Below are 20,573 nucleotides of genomic sequence, written 5' to 3' on the forward strand. Positions count from 1 at the left end.
AATAAAGCTGGACTGACAGACAGCACAGAGGCACTGATCATAGCAGCACAAGAACAGGCCCTAAGTACAAGGGCAATAGAGGCCAATATCTACCACAGTAGATCTGACCCAAGGTGCAGGCTATGTAAAGAAGCCCCAGAGTCAGTCCAGCATGTGGTAGCAGGGTTTAAGATGCTTGTGAGCTCAGCATACATGGAAAGGCACAACCAAGTAGCTGTGATAGTGTACAGGAACATCTGTACCCGGTATGGACTAGAAGTACCCAAATCCCAATGGGACATACCACCGAAGGTGGTTGAGAACGACAAGGCTAAGATCCTGTGGGACTTCAGCTTCCAGACCGACAAACAGCTGCTGGCTAACAAACCGGACATTGTGGTGATGGACAAAGAGCAGAAGAGAGCAGTGGTGATAGATGTGGCGATTCCAGCTGATGCCAACATCAGGAAGAAGGAACACGAAAAGATTGAGAAATATCAAGGGTTGAAAGAACATCTGGAACAGATGTGGAAGGTCAAGGTTAATGTGGTCCCCGTGGTAGTAGGAGCACTTGGGGCAGTGACCCCCAAACTGGAAGAGTGGCTCCAGCAGATTCCTGGAACAACATCTGAAACCTCAGTCCAGAAGAGCGCAGTCCTAGGAACAGCTAAGATACTGACAGAACCCTCAGACTCCCAGGCCTCTGGTAGAGGACCCGAGCTTGAGGAGGACACACAGATACCACCCCACAAGGGTGAGAGGGACATTATATATATATATATATATATATATATATATTTTTTTTTTTTAATAGTTTTATACTGTTTTATATTTTAATTCATTTTTATACTGTTTATATTTTAATACTGTAATATTTTTTTAAATTTTATACTGTTTATATTTAATTTTATACTGTTTATATTTTGGTTATAGTTTAGTATATAAGTCCTGTTAGTGCTGCATGTGTCTGTTAGTGTAATGTATGTCTTGTGGTATGTCCTGTGATGTCAGTGTTTCTTTTTCTCCTGGTGTTTATCCAGTATTATTCGTAATGTAATGCCTGAGCAGTGGATATATACAATTTCCTCCGGGATTAATAAACTTTCTAAAGTATCTATCCATCTAAGCACTTTGGTGAGTCACGGAACGTAGCTCCCTTCCAGGAGCTGTCAGCCAATAGAAGCCGCACATCTAGAAGTGCAAACAAGCGAGAGATTACTGTATTGTATTCATGTATTTTGCTAAACAAAATATACTAGATTACACATTAATTCAAGCAGCAAATGACATAATTTGCAGAACAGAAACTCACTGGACTGGTTTAAATCAGGGGGTCAAAACCATCTGAAGTATTAATATATGTTGTACAGCAGCACTGTGTTCTTCTATTAATTAACCCTGATGTTTAAATCAGATGGATTCATCAAACAGGCTGATTACAGTTTATGTCAGACTCAACCATCAGTGTTATCAATGTAAGGAAACAATGGTAGGTAATGAAACGGAAACAGTCACATTAGTTTTAATACGAAACAAAAGATCAGGCATCTTAACAAAAAGAACACAAGCTGTAAATTACAACATGATCACGTGATCAGTGAGCTTCTCAGCTTTCGGGTGGGGGAGGGGCCACCCTGCGCACCGCCCTGGCAATGGCCTGCTGGATGACGGGATAGAGTTTGTAGCAGCCTTCAGTGCAGGTCCGGACCCCAGCGGTCAGAGTGTCCTCCGTCAGCTCTCCGTTTGACTGCAGCCCAGAGATCTGATTCAGGCTGGGGAGGAACGCCACCGTCACCCCACCCTGGTTCTCCCCGCTGACTGAGCTGCAGCCCGTTTCCTCCGTGTACAAGGGGTCGACCACGTAAGAGACACCGTTCTGACGAATGGAACAACCAATCACCAGATCGTACATTTCAATCCCTGCGTCAGCGAGAGCGAGTGAAGCACACGTGATGGCGTGGGCCAGAACCGAACCACTGTCCTCTAACACCATCACGTTCACCTCAATCTGAGACCGAGGGTATTTGTGGAGGCACACGGCTGGCTGGAGACTCTCATGCAGCATCAGAGACAGATCCTTGTCCTGGTTCCCCTGAATCCAGGAACCCCTCTCTGGACAGGAAAATGGAGCAAAACGCATGTCTGTGGTCAGCCTGGAGAAAGAGAGAGTATTATTTAAAGAATCACTCACACCGAAGCATCAACATGCATCCAGACACATGAGTAATGTGAAGGCAAACCTCACTCCCAGAGAGAACCTCAGCATCTTCATCTCTGCTACCTCCAGCTCTGTCTCCTGTCTTTTCCTCAGGGACACTGTCTCTAGACCAAACAACATCGCTGGTCTCACCACAGTTTTGTACACCTTTCCTTTCATTTTAGCTGAAACTCTTCTATCACACATCACACCTGACACTTTCCTCCACCCGTTCCATCCTGCCTGGACACGCTTCTTCACCTCTTTTCCACACTCTCCATTGCTCTGGACTGTTGACCCTAAGTACTTAAAATCCTCCACCTTCTTGATCTCTTCTCCCTGTAGCCTCACTCTTCCACTTGGGTCCCTCTCATTCACACACATGTACTCTGTCTTACTGCGGCTAACCTTCATTCCTCTCCTTTCCAGGACAAACCTCCACCTCTCTAGCTTCTCCTCCACCTGTTCCCTGCTCTCACTGCAGATCACAATGTCATCTGCAAACATCATAGTCCATGGAGATTCCTGTCTAACCTCGTCTGTCAGCCTGTCCATCACCATAGCAACAAGAAGGGGCTCAGAGCTGATCCCTGATGCAGTCCCACCTCCACCTTGAACTCCTCTGTCACACCTACACACACCTCACCACTGTCTGACAGTCCTCATACATGTCCTGCACCGCTCTAACGTACTTCTCTGCCACTCCAGACTTCCTCATACAATACCACAGTTCCTCTCTGGACACCCTGTCATCAGCTTTCTCCAGATCTACAAAAACACAATGCAGCTCCCTCTGGCCTTCTCTGTACTTCTCTATCAACATCCTCAAAGCAAATACTGCATCTGTAGTACTCTGTTTTGGCATGAAACCATACTGCTGCTCACAAATGTTCACTTCTGCCCTTAGTCTAGCTTCCACTACTCTCTCCCATAACTTCATTGTATGGCTCATCAGCTTTATTCCTCTGTAGTCGCCACAACTCTTCACATCTCCCTTGTTCTTAAATTGGGCACCAACAGACCTTCCGCATTTCATGTCGGTCTCGTCTTTGCGCTCCGTCTCTCGCGGTCCATTCACGCTGCTGATGAGCTTCGTGTTGCCGGCTTCGATGTACGCGGAGCCTTTAGCCTGGCTCAGCAGGCCGCACCGGATGAAGACGGGCCGGACGTCCACCTGGTCCCGCTGCCGGCCGTCCGCCCTGCGGGGGAGAGGAGCCGCAGCGGCCGCCGGTTTACACAGAAACAGAGACGGGCTCTGGGACACCTCCGGACCGCGGAGACGTTTGGTCTCGGTCGGCATGGTGAAGCCGCGGTACAGTCACAGGAAGTAGGAAGTGCGTGAGCCCGTCCGGTCGTGAAAGGCGTCCCCGGAAACAGTGTAACGCAGAAATGTTCCTGCTGCCGTGTGGCACCTAAAGTAAATACACGTCATTATGTATTCCCAAGTGTCTGTATTACAGTTTATAATTACAGTTTAACAAGCCTGTTATTTCAGAATTCAAACATAATTTCAAATCCCCAAATAAAAATATCACAAATGTGCACATCTTTATTCCTGGGCCGCACCCGAATAATCAGGCAAAAAATTTTTTTAATTAATTAATATTAATTAATATTAATAAAACATTAAGCTTGTCATCTAACAACAATTGAACGACTAATTTTATATAAGTAATTCAGCAAAATACATCTACACCGGTGCCGTCACATTGCATCAGCCAAGCTATGCAGGACCGGACCGCTGATGTGGTGGGCTCGGCTGAGACTGACAGGAGGATTATCCAATAGCAATCGACGTTTGCTTAACGCTTGGGCGTACGGACCAATGGGCGGTTGCCATGGGCGTGTCCACTGCCACGGAGCTTTCTTCCGAGTCGTTCCAGTCTAGCAGCGTGTGGGCCACCGCAGAGCGCCAGGAGCCGTCACTGATTCGTTTTGACAGAACAACGATTACTGTAAGTATCTGTATTAATTCAAGTGTTTTCCGACTACATATGGTAAATATTACCATTCAGTTAAATAACCCAAAGTGTCCGTCAGACAGTGTACAGCTGTGTGGCTAAGGTTCCGCTGGCTAGCGCCGGTGTCCAGCCGGGTGGTCGTGTCTGGAGCCTCCGGGTTGTTTCTGGCTCACTGTCCGTTACAGAGGTTTTCCCGCTGCGTCCCGTTTCATGAGGTTTTCTTTTAGTGCGCTAGTCTCAGGTGCTACAATTTCCATCCCATCACCCCTCTGCAACGGGTTGCCAACCCGGTGGTTTGGTTGTCATGAGTGGGACAGCGGCTGTTTACGGTCCGGGCTAACCCCAGAGAGCAGCCGGCAGCGGCGGCGTCGCTTCCTCCGCTCATGGACCGGTGCTGCCTCTGATGGGGCCTCGGGGCCCCGTAGGGACACACACACACACACACACACACACACACACACACACACACACACACACACACACACACACACACACACACACACACACACACACACACACACACTTGAGGTTACCTGTGTGTAACCTCAAGTATGTTGAAGGCATCGTTACATGATGTTACAGCAGCTGAAGGTGTCCAACACTAAGGAATCTGTCCAAACTATTCTCTTCTTTTTCCGATTGTCTTCATGTTTTCTCGTAATTTAACACCAACAACTTTTTATGAGATCAATGCTCGTTTCAGTCTTGCAGCAAAATCTTTTTTTTTAAAAATGGTGCGCGCGTGTGACCATCACCAGCAGTATGTGAGAGCAAAGCTATCAATTTTTATTACATCCCTCTTCAAAGCGGTGATGTATTGTAATTGTAATCGTCCGTCCGTTAGTCACCAAATATCTTCACAACCATTCAGATGGAACGATGAAACCAAAAGCACATGACTCAGGCAGCAAAGGGATGAAAATGAGATGATAACCTTCACCTTGAGAAAACTAGGTCAAGGTCAAATTTCAACTTTTGTACACTCAGGAACCGAACAATATGCTGGGCTTGCACCAGGAGCTAGTATTACTAAGCCACTGTGGCTCAGTGTATAAGAATTGAGCAAGCCACAAAAAGCCACATTCTGTGTCCACGACAGTGGCGCAGCGCGCAGACAACCGAAGCTCATGGGGGGGGGGGGGGCAACCCCCCCTGGGGGAGTCCAGGGGGCCTCCCCCAGGAAATGTTTTAGAAAATGGGGTTGTTTTCCTGCATTCTGAGGACAAAATCTTGTGTTCAGTTTCCCTCCAAAAACCCCCTAAAGCCAGCAGCTGGAGCTGAACTCTCTTTATTTCTGTCCTACTTTATGCAGGAATGAATGTGAGATTCAACCATTGAAAACTTCATTCACTCTGAAGATACAGTCAGACTAAATATTACTCAGTGTTTACTGGTAGTTTACTGAGACTAGAAGACACTTTAACTTAGGACACGTGGTTGAATTTACTGTAGCAAGCAATGCCGGGGTTTCTCACGATTCAGCGACCAGCTCTGTGATTTCAGAGAGTGTTATGTCATGATTTCAGTTCAGTTGTGACATCAGCTAAAACACACACATCTGCTGCTTACCTGGACAGGTATGCCGTAAAGTAGAGGGTGTGGTCTGTTTCTGTTTCTGCCTGTTTCTGCCTCAGAGCTGTCCACCAGTGTGTGTAAATGTCTGTCTAAACCACGCCTCTTTGTGGGCAGACATCGTAACTGCATACCTGTTTATATTTACACTGTTTTTATTTACAGTTTATTTTTACACTTTTTATATTTACACTGTTCATGTTAAATTAGTATTATTAACTGGGTTGTAAACTAAATAGTTTTTTAACTAGGTTTAAACTAACTCGGTTTAAACTAACTAGGTTTAAACTACTGTAACTAGTTGTACTTTCTGTATGTTTTAGTTACATGACACACGTGTGTTGTCCACCTCTAAAAAAGGCCATATATGAAGAACAACACAATTATGTCACAAGCCGTCTCAAGAATCCTCCTGAGGTGTTGTAGGCACTGGAAACAGGCTTTCAGCAGGCCTGTGGTCATCTCCACCCAGGCTCAGTGAGCCCAGTTGAAGTTCTGTGGGGGGCCTGGGTCAGTGTAAGGGGTCAGCAGCCTCGGTTGCCATTGTCCTCCAGATAAAAGCCATCAAAGTCTCCAGTGATGTATTGGGATACATTAAAGTAGATTAAAGGGCATAGACAAGGGAGTTATTGCACACCTTTATGAAGTTGACCGTATCAGTCTGTTGTTCAGGTGAGACTCACCTTACATTTGTGAGTCACGAACTGACCCAGTTTGCCTCCACAATAGAAATGTGGTCTGCAGCATCACGCATGACCTGGACAGATGTTAATTTATCCATGATGCAGTCTTTAACGTGTTGAATCAGTAGTTAATCTACATGTACCTGAACATGCTGTGAATAAACTTCGTGTTCACATCATCAGCTTCATTGCGTGAAGGATACCTGATGGGAATGTGGGTACCGTCTATGACAGCCAGTTACAATGGGAGCTCCTAAAAGAAATTAAAGTTACTAATTCAAGTGTGAGGTTTCAGCAAGGGACAGATATTTCACAAGCTTAATTGATTCTAGCCGTCAGCCCTTTATTTTTCAGATGTTGATGTAAATGTGATGAAGGTATGAAACCTGTTGTATTAACATGTTCGAAAAATAAGTAGATGTCATTTGGATCCTTCACCTGCAATCCTGTGGAACTCCTCCTTGATGATTCTGATTGGTTTATTTGCAGGGAAATTGACAAATTGGGGTAAAAACCGTTTTTTGAAGCGAGGCGCACTGAGCATCTCCTACATTGAATATAGACTGTGTCTTTTCAATGAGCAAACCAAACTACGGTAAAACTGTCCGTCCGACAGAACCAGGAAATGACATGGTGTGTCCGGCTTTGAAATGGGGGCGGAGTCAGAGGAAACTCTGGGTTATGGAAATAAAACCTGCTCCCAATCAGGTTAGCTCCAGAGAGGCTGTTACTGCGGTATCAGATGCAGAGGTTCAATTACTTCGCTTCTTGAAACAGGTCAGGGTTACTCCTGAGACTCTGGGTTAAGTTACCTCCCTTTGTGAAACTGGAAATCCAGGGTTTCCCTAATTTCAGGGTTAAGATATCCAGGGTTTCCACTAAACCTGCTTTGTGAAACAGGCCCAGTGTTGTGATGGAACCTTGAATTCAGGAAAGCCTGGTGAGTGTACTCTGTAGCTCAGATGGATTTAGGTTTCAATTTATCAACTCAGAAACGCAGCTGAAACCAAATCTCCTGTATGCTGATCGTCTCATTGATGGCATGCTGTTCATATAAACCTATCTGGCAACGTCCCACTGGATGAACCAGGCTGTACCAATGACCAATGAACGTCTGTGTTCAGAAAAATGAATGCCTGTTTGTTAAAAGTTACTACTTTGTCCGATTAAATTGTGATTCTACTGATTTTAACAAAAAAAAAAACATTTTACGTCAAAATGTGGTCAGTGTTAAGCAGCGCCTCCAGCACCAACGGCTTAACCTGCTCTCCTGGATTCCTGAGCCAGTTTCAGTTTGCTGGAACATCATGTCTGATGCTCAATGTTCAAATGTTCTGAGATTCAAATGTCATGCTGTGACAGGAAAACAACAACCCATTGTTTTCCTGCAACTCACTCCTGTCTTCTTTTGGATGAGGTTTCAATCCATTGGATTGGAAGTGTCAGTTCACCAGTGTTCTCGTTTGCACGTGTCTTTGCGTCCTGGACGCACTATTTTTGACAGGGACACATGATCATCAGACAATGTGCGTCCCTGGGACGCAAGCTTTAAATACTTACAATTAAAAAAAAATCGATGCTAGCTTTTTCCGTAATATAATATTGGAAAAAAATGCACTTCCATTCAAAAAAAATATTCACAATTTATCCATTTCTCAAGCCCGGAAATCACCATTATATTTTGATCTTGCACGAGTTTCTCGTCACGAGAGTCACCTGCGTGATTCTGCCTTATTAAAATCGACCAAACGGCAACACGAAGTCTGCTGGTTTCACACGCTGCAGTGAAAGGAGTTAGTCTGACATTATCACCGTGCCTCCGGAAAAGATGCAAAAGTTGGAGGAAAACCAAGTGACAATGAGTGTTTTCTGGAATATAAAACAACCAAAAGTTAATAAAGAAAAGACTTTGCTTTACTGCATGGATGCATTTCTTTCTTGAGGTTAAATGAACTGTGGTTCACCTCCTGGACACTGCCTACATGTCATTGAGCAAGGCAGCGAACACCCAAATGGCCCCAAAGCACCACTATGTGGATGCCCTTCACATTATCAGTATAAAGGCCGTGTGTGTCTGTGTGTGTGTGTGTGTGTGTGTGTGTGTGTGTGTGTGTGTGTGTGTGTGTGTAGTTGTGCATGTGTTTGAAGTGTAATGAGAACTTCTTGTGTGGATAAATACGGTAGAGTTTCTGAGTCAATCACCTGAGAGAGGTCGTGTTTACTAGAAGCCTTTCCTTCTTTGTGGAACACAGCCGTCATTCAAACACAGAAGGATCCTACTTGTTTTAAATGAACATGAAACTGATTTACAATAGAAGCGTCTGAGTGAGTTCTCCCATTTATCCTTGTGTGCATCATTTGTCTCCTGGGGGGCAGAGCGGATCTGGAATGGATTCCTCTTTGAATGCAGCTGAAATCCGTGAGAAATTCATCGATTACTTCCGTCGGCATGAACACACGTATGTCCATTCGTCATCTACCATCCCGCTGGATGACCCCACGCTGCTCTTTGCCAATGCTGGTATGAACCAGGTATGCTACGCACACGTGTCTGTAACCTCTGCTATGAGTCGTTTCTGAATTGGACATTCTTCAGTGGAAGGCTCATTTCATTCTAACGGCTGTTCCCAGTTCAAGCCCATCTTTCTCAACACCATCGACCCGTCCCACCCGATGGCCAAGCTCCATCGTGCCGCCAACACCCAGAAATGTATCCGTGCTGGGGGGAAACACAATGACCTGGATGACGTGGGTAAAGACGTCTACCATCACACCTTCTTCGAGATGCTGGGGTCCTGGTCCTTTGGGGACTACTTTAAGGTAAAACCTGTCAGTTTTGTCACCTTTAAATTAAAAATGGGCATTGATGGTGAAACTGTTGAATTGTCAGGAATAATCAAATAGAAAAATAAATGCTTAAATAATTGTATTGTCTGGAAAATATTTTTGCTTTAGGTGCCCATTCATTCGTATTTGAGATGGATATTATTTCTCTGGAAAGACAAACATATCAACATTTTTTAAATGTATTTACTCATCACTAGAACAAGTGTGAAAAGAGATCCCAGATATGTTGAGAAAAGCATCGGAGAAATTGAGTGGATTTTTGTCCTTCATAAACATCAGTGTTCTTAAGTGGGAAACTCGGACGATGTTTTAGAATGACCTCACACCTATTTTGGCATTTCTGTGCTGTTACTTATTAGCCAACTTGTATGACTATAACCGTATATCTGGAATAAGATAATATTGACTGATTAGTTCAGCACAACCTAATCTGCTATTGTGAAAATAATTTGAAGTACTTTGCAGCATACTGACGTGATTACAGAGGAAAAAAAAGACTTGCAGCTAACATGAAGTGGAGTAGACCACACAGCGTCACACACAGCGTCACACGATGCACACAATCAGATGCACTACAGAAACGTTCTGGCAGTAAACACTGCCACTGCCTTCATATATATGCATTAAATATGCATATATAGTGGGCACACTGTTAGAAACGTGTGCAAATAACCAGCCTCTTGATTTTGCACATTACTGTACATTTTTTTAAACGTTTTGCTATAAATTAAGACTGATTGATCCAGACTGATCAACAATATTTTTTATTGGCTTGATCTCTGCTGACCTCTCTGTGCAGCACCTGGCTTGTAAGATGGCGTTGGAGCTGCTGACCCAGGAGTTTGGGATTGCCATTGAGCGTCTGTACGTCACATACTTTGGGGGTAACACTGATGCCGGCCTGGAGCCAGACCTGGAGTGCAGACAGATCTGGATTGACCTGGGGTGAGCCTGACCTGCAGAGGACTCAGTGTTGATAGTCAGTAATGGTCATTCATGGTGATGAGATGTTGCTTCTGATGCAGCTCTCTGCCCAGCTTCATGCATGAAGTCTGGTCCCAGTGAACAGGTGATGTGGATACATGTGGGAGAAAACACCAGCTGTTAGAGCACACATGGTCTGTGTCAGGGGGTCAGACTCACCTTCACTGGGGGCCCCATCAGCATGATGTCTGTCCTCAAAGGGCCAGATGTAACTAATAAATGTAACTAAATGTAACTACTCCTTAATGTAACTAATAAATGTAACTAAATGTAACTCAGTGTAATGTAACTAAATGTAACTACTCCTTAATGTAACTAATTAATGTAACTAAATGTAACTCAGTGTAATGTAACTAAATGTAACTACTCCTTAATGTTAAATAACTGAATTTCTGACTGATTCTAGTTCCAAACATTACAGTTAGACAGAAAAAACATGTTTGTTTGTTTCTCTGTTCTAACATGAATCCTTTTCATTTGTCAGGTTATTAAACCCACAGAACTCCATCAATCAAGGATCAAACTATCAATCAATAAAGAAAAATACCATCAGACACAAGTTAGGACGTTAACTTTGTTCACTACGTTTAGTCAGAGTTAAAATGGGCTGAACAACTGCATTGTGGGAAATGTAGTTTTGATCAAAGCACACTTTTGACCTGTTTACTTTTAGACACTCTGACCTTTTTTGCTCTCATGGGCCACATAAGATGATGTGGAGGGCCACATTTGGCCCCTGGGCCTTGAGTTTGACACACGTGCTCTATATGGTTTTCATTTTGTGTGGTGTGAAGCCGTTGTTTTTCTCTATGGAGGCTGGTGAGTTGGTGTGTTGTGTTTGCAGCACAGCCTGCTGGTAAAGCTGTGACCTCAGTGTTTCTCAGGACTCGGTTCATCTTGTCCCTCCAGACTGTCACTGTACACACTTGTACCCTGCTGCAGATTAATGGCTCTGGATTATCTCTAATCTGTGATTGTCAGGATTGAGGAGGCCCGCATCCTGCCCGGCAGCATGAAGGATAACTTCTGGGAAATGGGGGACACGGGCCCCTGTGGCCCCTGCAGCGAGATCCACTTTGACCGCATTGGAGACAGAGACGCCTCTCACCTGGTGAACATGGACGATCCCAACGTCCTGGAGATATGGAACCTGGTGTTCATCCAGTTCAACAGGTGCAGGCCTCACACACACTGATGGAAGCTGGTGTGTTCGTGTGTGTGTGTGTGTGTAGACCCACGGAAGTAACTCTTTCACTGCCAAATGATCCAAAGCACAAGTTCACCTCCAGTTTATCAGGATGAAGTGTGGCTTTTGTGTTATTTACTACTTTGATACTTTTGTGACTCTACTGGTTACTTTTCAGATGGAAAATTGGACTCAAATTCAAACTTTTCACTCAATTTTTAAATTAAGGTTATACTTTAGAGTAAAAAGTGCGGTCTGTATCTGCCTGTTGTCCTACCCTCAGAGAGTCTGAGACGGAGCTGAAGCCGCTGCCTAAGAAGAGCATCGACACAGGGATGGGTCTAGAGCGTCTGGTGTCCGTCCTGCAGAACAAGATGTCAAACTACGACACCGACCTCTTCGTCCCGTACTTTGACGCCATTCAGAAGGTACTCGTATACCACAGGTTATTATAGACCAGTGGAAGTGAAGACAAATGACAGCATTTCAGTAATCGCAGATCTAAATATAAACTGGTAAATTTTAATGCAGAATTTAACGGGTCTAATGGGGATGCACACCTGTTTATATATTTTTAAATTTAAGATACTGCTACAAATACACTAACCTACGCAAGTTTTTGGCTGAGGTCATATTAGGTTTTTAAACACCTGTGATGTATCGTTGATAAAAGTAATATTACTATTGGGCATAAACATTCCTTTTGAGATGATGTAATTTTCTGCACTGACTCCTGACCAGCAGTTTGTGCTTAAAATATTTGAAAGTTTGTATCCAGGTACTTTAGATGTTTAGGTCGGGGGGTGAGGTTGATTTTTAGGAGTGAATGTATGATCACTACCAACTCTGACATCCAGCTTCACTCCTCTGTCCTTATTTTGGCATTTATGAGATGGAGACATAAACTACTCACAAAACGTTGGGGTTATTTGGCTTTCAGGTGAAATTTCAGGATGAACCTAAAATCTCATCTCCACTGGGGGCCACATCAGCATCACGGCTGTCCTCAAAGGGCCAGATGTAACTACTAAATGTAACTCATGTAATGTAACTAAATGTAACTACTCCTTAATGTTAAATAACTGAATTTATTACTGATTCAAGTTGCAAGCATTACAGTCGTAACATAAATTCTTTTAATTTGCCAGGTTATAACTCCATCAATCAAGGATCAAACTATCCAAGTGAAAAAAGTCTGTGGTTGTGAAGATATTTGGCGGACTAACGTCCATCCGTCCGTTAGTCCGCCAAATATCTTCACAACCACTCGGATAGAAAGATGAAGCAGAAAGCACATGACTCAGGCAGCAGAGGGGATGAAGATGAGAGGATGACCTTGACCTTGAGAAAACTAGGACAAAGTCAAATTACAACTTTTGTACACTCAGGAAGGGGATAAGATAGAAAGATGAGGAAGAAGGCCATTGTGAGTAAGACCATAGATCAAAGTTGGAGCTTTGATCAATGACAGTAGGTCAGAGCACTAGCTTTGATCTTTGACCTATGGAAGTAGGTCAGGGTAAAATGTTGAATTCAGGAGTGTTGCGGGATGTTGCAGTCTGACTGCATTGGTTGTTCTTTGTTTCTCTAAATGATTGAGATCAGGAGTTCTTCATTGCGTGTTTCTATTTAAATCCCTGAGTTCGTGATATATTATCACTCTTTCATTGTCCATAACGTTCCCCCTAAACCTAAGTACCCCTACATTTTTGTGAGTAGCGTAACAATAATGATTATTATGCTGATGACACACTGACATACATGAGTACTCACTACAGTTGGTGGTGGTGGCGGCGCCGTGGCTGTCACCAGGTCCTGACGCCGTGAACACATCTTTGTTTCAGGGCACGGGGGCTCGGCCTTACACGGGTAAGGTGGGTGCTGAGGATGTTGACGGTATCGACATGGCGTACCGGGTGCTGGCAGACCACGCCCGTACCATCACCATCGCCCTGTCTGACGGGGGTCGGCCTGACAACACTGGGAGAGGGTGAGACGTGTAGTTGGATCAGATAATCCTCTATTTGTCCCACGGTGGGGAAACGTTCACAGTCACAGCAGCAGCATTCAGAGTGGGATGATAGGGTAGTTTCTACGGAGCTTTTGTTCTTTGTTGTGAAATTGTGACTTGGTGCACTAGTGAACAGCATAGAGTGAGTACGTCTCAGTATTTCCAGACTAGTACAGTGACTATTCACGTGTGTCAGTAGCTGTTGAATGCGGTGCTCACGTGTCCTCCTGCTCTGTGTCCCTGCTGGTTTGTGTTTTTAGCTACGTGCTGAGGAGGATCCTGCGTCGGGCCGTCCGCTACTCCCACGAGAAGCTGGGGGCTCAGAAAGGCTTCTTTGCCTCTCTGGTGGACGTGGTGGTTGATTCCCTGGTGACGTTTTTGATTTGTACTCACTTCTTTATTGACTTCTGTCTCTGTTTAATACAGTACTCAGTGCTGACACCCAGGTAATGAGCAGTGTGAATCATGTCTCACGTACTTCTCATCCCATCTGTCACCTCCAGGGTAATGCTTTCCCAGAGTTGAGGAGAGACCCTGAAATGGTGAAGGACATCATCAATGAGGAGGAGGTGCAGTTCCTGAAAACTCTCAGCAGGGGGCGCCGTATCCTCGATCGGAAGATCTCAAGTCTGGAACATTCCAAGACCATTCCAGGTGACTGACTAGAGAAGAGTGTTAACAGCTGCAACATATAATGATATGTTAAAGAGCTTAGATTGTACTTGGATTAGATCAGTAGATTTACTTTCTTAATCCTAGTTTGGGAAACTCGTTTCTAATCCCACAGTTATTCACATTTATACAATAAATACACAATCATTCTAGACCAAAGAGAAAACTAACACAAGACGATTACAGGAAGCAATAACGTTCTAATTTAAAAGAGTCATATTAGTGCAACATTTATGAATACTAGTGCAAGGATGTCTGATCGACCAGGTTGTGGGACCTAATAATCCACTAATGTATTATATACAGTATGCATTAGAGCACCACTAATGTATTATATACAGTATGCATTAGAGCACCACTAATGTATTATATACAGTATGCATTAGAGCACCACTAATGCATACTTTTGTATTGAAATTCAAGTCCAGTGAACAGCTTGAAATGGTACAAAGTAGAAAACTGAAAGTGAAAAATAATGTACGTTTCAGGTTTACACAAAGAGAAGTGTACAGTTTGCATACTGGTTGTGTTTGATCCAGAGCTGCCACCAGTAAAGGGATTTAAGTGTTTGGGTTCCTTAAATGAACCAAGAAGTCCTTTTAGTAGTGAGTTGGTCAGACAGTGGTGGAAACAAACCCGTCTCCTGCGTGTTAAATGTCTTTCAGGTGACACGGCGTGGCTGCTGTACGACACCTACGGCTTCCCTCTGGACCTGACGTCCCTCATCGCCGAGGAGAAAGGCCTGACGGTGGACCTGCTGGCCTTCGAGGAGGAGAAGAAGGCTGCTCAGGTGAGCAGACCTTCCCATTGGTCACATTAGTCACATGACAAGTTTTGCACCTGCTTTAAATGAATTTACATTGACGTTACGAGCCCGTGCCCATCCCTTGTGTTCATCTGCCCCAGTTTGGAGCAGTTTCACGTCTTTCCTTTGAATAACCAATTGTCTGATTGTGCTGCCTGTAGTCGTTGTTTTTGATCCACACATGTCTCAGTTGGCTGGGAACCTTCATCTTCTTCAGTTGGTTCCTTTACGAACAGAACCAGTATTATAACATTACCAGTTTAACGTTCCACCGAAGAATTTATGTTCTTGAACCAGTTGGAACAAAAAAAAAAGTTCCTTTTAAATTCCTAATAACGTTCCTTGTAGATGGGTCGCTAGTTTTGAGGCACTCAGTTTCCATAGAGCAGATTAGTCCCTCAGTAAACTGAACTCTGGTCTGATGATACAACAAAGTTCACCGGGGAGAGAACGCGTGACGCTCCGGACGAAGCATCTTAAAGAACAGTTTTAGTTACACAAAAATGTTTTTGTTTTTTTGTGTGTGTGTCTGTGTGTGTGTGTGTGTGTGTGTGTGTGTGTGTGTAGTTGCGGTCCCAGGGTAAGGGCAGTGGAGACGAGGACCACATCATGCTGGACATCTACTCCATCGATGATCTGAGGAGGAGAGACGTTCCTCCCACAGACGATTCTCCTAAGTACAGATACTCTGCAGACGCAGACGGACAGTACGGTGGGTGACCCGACCCGGGGTCATGTTCTATCTGTTCCCGTGAGTCTGTGCTCTGACCTTTAACCTGTGTGTGTGTCCAGAGTTCCAGCAGGCCTCAGCCACGGTGCTGGCTCTGCGTCACGATGGCGGTTTCTGCCAGGAAGTGACCACGGGTCAGGAGTGCGGCGTGCTGCTGGACCGCACGTCCTTCTACGCCGAGCAGGGGGGGCAGACGTACGACGAGGGCTACATGCTGCACGAGGACGACAGCGCAGGAGATGTAAGGGCGACAGCAGAGCATCATGGGTAGAGGGGGTAACGACCCCAGTCATTGGGTGTCCTTTGAAAGCTGAAGTGTGAGACTCGACGTTCCTCCACTCGTCTTTCTCCTCAGCGGATGGAGTTCACGGTGAAGAACACGCAGGTCAGAGGGGGGTATGTTCTCCACGTGGGGACGGTGTACGGCACGCTGGGGGTCGGAGACAGAGTCACCTTACATATAGACGAGGTGAGATGATGCAGCGGGACACAGGTGTCTCTTGCTGTCTGACCAGGTGAGTCGCTGACCCTCAGGTGTGTTCTTCCTGCAGGCTCGCCGGAGGTCCGTCATGAGTAACCACACCGCCACGCACATACTCAACTTTGCCCTGCGGGGGGTTTTGGGGGAAGCAGACCAAAGGGGGTCTCTGGTCGCCCCAGACCGCCTGCGCTTTGACTTCAGTGCTAAAGGCGCCCTCAGTACGGGGGAGGTGCGGCGCACCGAGGAGATCGCATGCGCCCTGATAGGAGACGCCAAGGTCAGTGGGAGGAGTCAGAAGGACGAGCCCTGTTGGATGTATTCAGTGTTTGACCTGTAGAGTGTATCCCACTACCTTCTGCTCGTTAAACAGTATAAATATGTCAGTGTGTGTACTTATATACTTTATTGATCACCGCCGTCCCAAATGTGGGTAAAAACAAGAAATAAAATGCAAATCTGGTTTCTTCCTTAATCCTTCTTGAGTTGAGCTGAAATGAATCCGGAGTTCATTAATTAATGACGGACAATTTGTTTTTGAGAAGCAGAGGAAGAGGGGGGGGCCACAAAGCTCACACACTCAGGAGGAAACAGGAAGTGTGTGTATCCCTACGCACCACAAGGAAGTAGGACATTGGATTCTGTATTAGTTTAACACAATAGGACATCATCAGTGCAACACATGTTGGGTGGAACATCCATAACATACGTTCAGTCCCGGGGAGGAGGATACAGATTACACATTCATGAGATGTGTAGCGTGTTACATGTGAGGGTCCACACATTCTGGGATGTCTGCTTCGTGGTACCTGTGGTGTAACATGACTGTTACATGTATGTTGTAGTTCCACCGTCAGTCTGACGCGCTCCCCTCCGTGCTCTCTGCAGACGGTCTACGCCCTGGAATCCCCACTGGCTCAAGCCAAAGCTATTCAGGGTCTCCGTGCCGTGTTTGATGAGACCTACCCCGACCCAGTGAGGGTGGTGTCCATCGGGGTGCCTGTGGAGAAACTGCTAGAGGACCCCGACAGCACTGCTGGCTCTCTGACCTCCATTGAGTTCTGTGGTGGAACGTGAGTCACAAGTTCGTTTCATTTCTTAGAACAAAGCGTGTCTAGTAGATGATTAAAGACGTTCGGTCTTCCTCCTCTTTGTTTTTAGAGCAGAGTAAGTTGTGTGGTGTTTCATCATGTAAAAATAACATCATTCTCAGAACCAACAGAAAAACTTTAAGCCATACTTTCTCCAGTTTCTATTGTCTGTTCTTCGTTTTGACCTTCGTCAGATTCTTTGCGATGCTCCGTATGTTCATCCTTCCATCCCTCTTCTACTCTCCATCGATCCCAGCTGGCTCAGGCCGTTGGTGGGGGAAACTCCAGGCTGATTTAAGAACAGTAGTTTAAAGAGAAGTTGGTTCAGGTTGGACACGGGGTCATTAATGCCACACACATAACATTTATTTTTACTTCTATTTTTCATAATGATGAGTAACATACTGCCCCTTTAAATGAAGGTGGTTTTAGATTTCCCACCTTTAATGACATTTCAGGGTGTAATTATTATTCTTTGTGTTTTTGCCCCAGAGGGCTGCCCCATATCATATCAAATCACAAAAATAGACACAAGGAAAGATGAAGATTTACCACTTTGTACCTCTAACTCGTGCTTTTTGTTCCATAGTTTTCAACATTGAACAGACGTTGGATCTATGGTCTGAGATCATTTTTATCCTGAGATATTTTTGCACACATCTCAGGAACCGGATCAGATAGAAAGAAGAAACAAAAGGCGTTACATTCAGGGGGGCGAAACCTCTTTTTTTAGGTACACATCTCTGAAACATGACAAACAGAATGCACCAGGTACACGTTGGATCCTGGGTCTTTTATTAAATGACCCTGACCTATGAGAGAAGGTCAGGGTCAAATGTTGAACTCAGGGGTGTCGCAGGATGTTACAGTCTCTGACTGCCTTGTTGACATTTGAAGATGTCCTTAATTCTGTATTTCGACTTTTAGCCCTGCTTTGGTTGTAGTTGTAACTGCGAGAAAGTTGACCCCTGACCCCTGACCCTTCAGTCAGAACCAGTCATGTGTTCAAGCTTCAGAAAATAAAGACAACCTCAGATTAGGACAGTGAACCTCAGATTAGGACGGTGGGTACCATCACGTGTTTCTGCCCCCCCCAGCCACCTGCAGAACTCCTACCACGCCACGCCCTTTGTCATCGTGTCTGAAGAGGCCATCGCTAAGGGAACCCGCCGGATTGTTGCTGTGACAGGAGCAGAGGCCCAGAAGGTGTGTCTCTCTCACACACACACACACACACACACACACGTGTCAGCCATGACAGTCCTACAACATCCAGAGCCTTGAGACACTCAGGGCTGCTCTTGTCCCCCCCCTGGGGCAATGCCCCTACGGGGCAGTTAAACTGATTAGCCGATATCTCCTTTAATGGATTTTCTAGAAGGTTTCTTTCTGGTTCTGAACAAAGATCTGAACATCTCCAGATGTCTTCTGTCCTGGATGAAGTGGGATTATGAATGAAGGTTTTGACGTCGTCCTGGAGGACCTCCGCTTCTATTTTTAGAGCGTCGTTGCTGTTTGTTCTATTTTCTTCTGTTGTAACCCCAGTGTGTCCCACATCCAGGCCCAGAGGAAGGCTGACTCCCTCCAGCAGGCTCTGCTCTCATTGGGAGACAAGGTGAAGAACCAGACGGCCCCCAACAAGGACGTTCAGAAGGAGATCGCAGACATGACGGAGGTAAGTCAGCATCTCCCCTACAGTCAGTCCATGAGCACTGCCGAGGTGCCCTCGAGCAAAGCCCCCACCCCCCCAGGAGGCTCCAAACCCCAGTGGTTACACTGGAATGAATGAACATGTGATTATTATTTTTAAACGGCCTGTTGACTCTCACGGGTCTCATGTGTATCGTGTCCATCGTGTCCTTCGTGTCCCCAGACCATCGGCACCGCCGTGGTGTCCCAGTGGAGGAAGGATGAGATGAGGGAAACCCTGAAGGGCCTGAAGAAGGTGATGGACGACCTGGACCGCGCCCACAAGGCTGGGATCCAGAAGAGGGTCCTGGAGAAGACCAACGAGGTGATCAGCAGCAGCCCCAACCAACCGCTGCTCGTCATGGCGATGGAGACCGGCGCCTCCTCGAAGGTGGGGGAGGGATTTTAGGAGTTGTGATCAATGATGATCAAACTAGTTGGTTATTGTTCATGTGAACACCCTGCCCCCCCACGCCCCCTCAGGCCCTGAACGACTCCCTGAAGCTGCTGAAGTCACACTCCCCCCAGACCGCCGCCATGCTCTTCACTGTGGACCCCGAGGCCGGAAAGATCACCTGTTTGTGCCAAGTCCCACAGGTAACCCCCCCCCCCTCGTTGGTTCAGTCAGCCCGCTGGGGCGTCTCAGTCACACTGTTAATCTGTTAACCCTGACCCCCCCCTCTCTCCAGGATGTGGCCGTCCGGGGCCTGAAGGCCAGCGAGTGGGTGTCTGAACTGTGTCCACTGCTGGATGGGAAGGGGGGGGGCAAGGACATGTCAGCTCAGGCCACCGGCAGGAACGTCCACTGCCTGCAGGAGGCGCTACAACTGGCCAACGAGTTCGCCCGCCTTAAACTGGGGGACAACTGAGAGAAGAAGGGGGGGGGTAAGGATTCACCCCTGAACATGGGAGTAAAGTGATTGATCGCCAATAACGTCCTGATCACGACGCAGACACGTCTTCTCTCCTCTGATTTGGATAAAAACTCAACAAAACCCTCAGAATAATGAAAAGGTCCCTGAATGAGAGGAAACACTCCCTGAAACGTAGTGGATCTGTTTCCTGTTTGTGTCCAGACGGTTAGGGGGGGGGTGGGCGGAGCCTCCTGATGGACCGAATCATAGCCTTGCTTTTCGAATAAGCTGTTTCCTGACATCATGACCTTCATGTAGAATGAAGTGTAGAATCATAGAAAGTGGTCCCATACTGTGTGCTTCACCATAACTGGACGCAGAATTTAGAACTTGTCTTCTATCATTGTGGCTGTTCACGTGTGTGAGAGGCGTCACGCGTGAACAGAATAAACATCATAGTGAACACCTCAGCCTGACTCGTCTGACTGTTTGATAGAGTTCTCTTCAGTCAAAGTTCTGAACAACAAAACGCAATCGGAACCAATTAAAAGACAATCGGAACCGATTAAAAGACAATCGGAACCAATTAAAACACAATCAGAACCGAAACACAATCGGAACCAATGAAAACAATTGGAACCAAAACACAATCAGAACTAATAAAAACACAATCAGAACTAATGAAAACACAATCGGAACCAATGAAAATACAATCGGAACCAATGAAAACAATCAGAACCAAAACACAATCGGAACCAATGAAAACACAATTGGAACCAAAACACAATCGGAACCAATGAAAACACAATTGGAACGAAAACACAATCAGAACCA

At 45.7% G+C, this 20,573-nt stretch overlaps 2 protein-coding genes across 2 annotated transcripts; one reads left to right on the forward strand and one right to left on the reverse strand.

The window, feature by feature from the left end:
• Positions 1 to 1,473: 1,473 nt before the first annotated feature.
• exosc6 (exosome component 6) lies at positions 1,474 to 3,638 on the reverse strand. The gene is made up of 2 exons (XM_068313485.1): positions 3,199 to 3,638; positions 1,474 to 2,132 (listed from the first exon to the last, which is right to left on the reverse strand). Exons 1-2 carry the CDS (start codon positions 3,474 to 3,476, stop codon positions 1,586 to 1,588), a joined length of 825 nt encoding a protein of 274 aa, XP_068169586.1. The 5' UTR covers positions 3,477 to 3,638; the 3' UTR covers positions 1,474 to 1,585.
• Positions 3,639 to 4,031: 393 nt separating this feature from the next.
• aars1 (alanyl-tRNA synthetase 1) lies at positions 4,032 to 20,229 on the forward strand. The gene is made up of 20 exons (XM_068313208.1): positions 4,032 to 4,131; positions 8,769 to 8,924; positions 9,024 to 9,212; positions 10,039 to 10,184; positions 11,205 to 11,396; positions 11,693 to 11,837; positions 13,254 to 13,399; positions 13,681 to 13,789; positions 13,924 to 14,074; positions 14,758 to 14,882; positions 15,465 to 15,609; positions 15,690 to 15,868; positions 15,983 to 16,096; positions 16,179 to 16,385; positions 16,994 to 17,178; positions 18,294 to 18,402; positions 18,758 to 18,871; positions 19,070 to 19,276; positions 19,369 to 19,482; positions 19,575 to 20,229. The coding sequence occupies exons 2-20, from the start codon at positions 8,781 to 8,783 to the stop codon at positions 19,752 to 19,754; spliced, it is 2,901 nt and encodes a 966-aa protein (XP_068169309.1). The 5' UTR covers positions 4,032 to 4,131; positions 8,769 to 8,780; the 3' UTR covers positions 19,755 to 20,229.
• Positions 20,230 to 20,573: the final 344 nt, after the last annotated feature.

Source organism: Antennarius striatus, chromosome 4 (genome assembly GCF_040054535.1).
Source record: "Antennarius striatus isolate MH-2024 chromosome 4, ASM4005453v1, whole genome shotgun sequence".
In the NCBI taxonomy this organism is placed as follows: domain Eukaryota; kingdom Metazoa; phylum Chordata; class Actinopteri; order Lophiiformes; family Antennariidae; genus Antennarius; species Antennarius striatus.

Bases quoted from the DNA above. Each gene is read 5' to 3' on its own strand.
- exosc6 (XM_068313485.1), bottom strand. From the start codon at position 3,476: ATGCCGACCGAGACCAAACGTCTCCGCGGTCCGGAGGTGTCCCAGAGC. The intron at 2,133-3,198 runs GTCTGTTGGTGC...CTCTTTCTCCAG, and splicing joins ACCGACATGAAATGCGGAAG to GCTGACCACAGACATGCGTT.
- aars1 (XM_068313208.1), top strand. From the start codon at position 8,781: ATGGATTCCTCTTTGAATGCAGCTGAAATCCGTGAGAAATTCATCGAT. The intron at 13,400-13,680 runs GTGAGACGTGTA...TTGTGTTTTTAG, and splicing joins CCTGACAACACTGGGAGAGG to CTACGTGCTGAGGAGGATCC. The intron at 18,403-18,757 runs GTGTGTCTCTCT...TCCCACATCCAG, and splicing joins CAGGAGCAGAGGCCCAGAAG to GCCCAGAGGAAGGCTGACTC.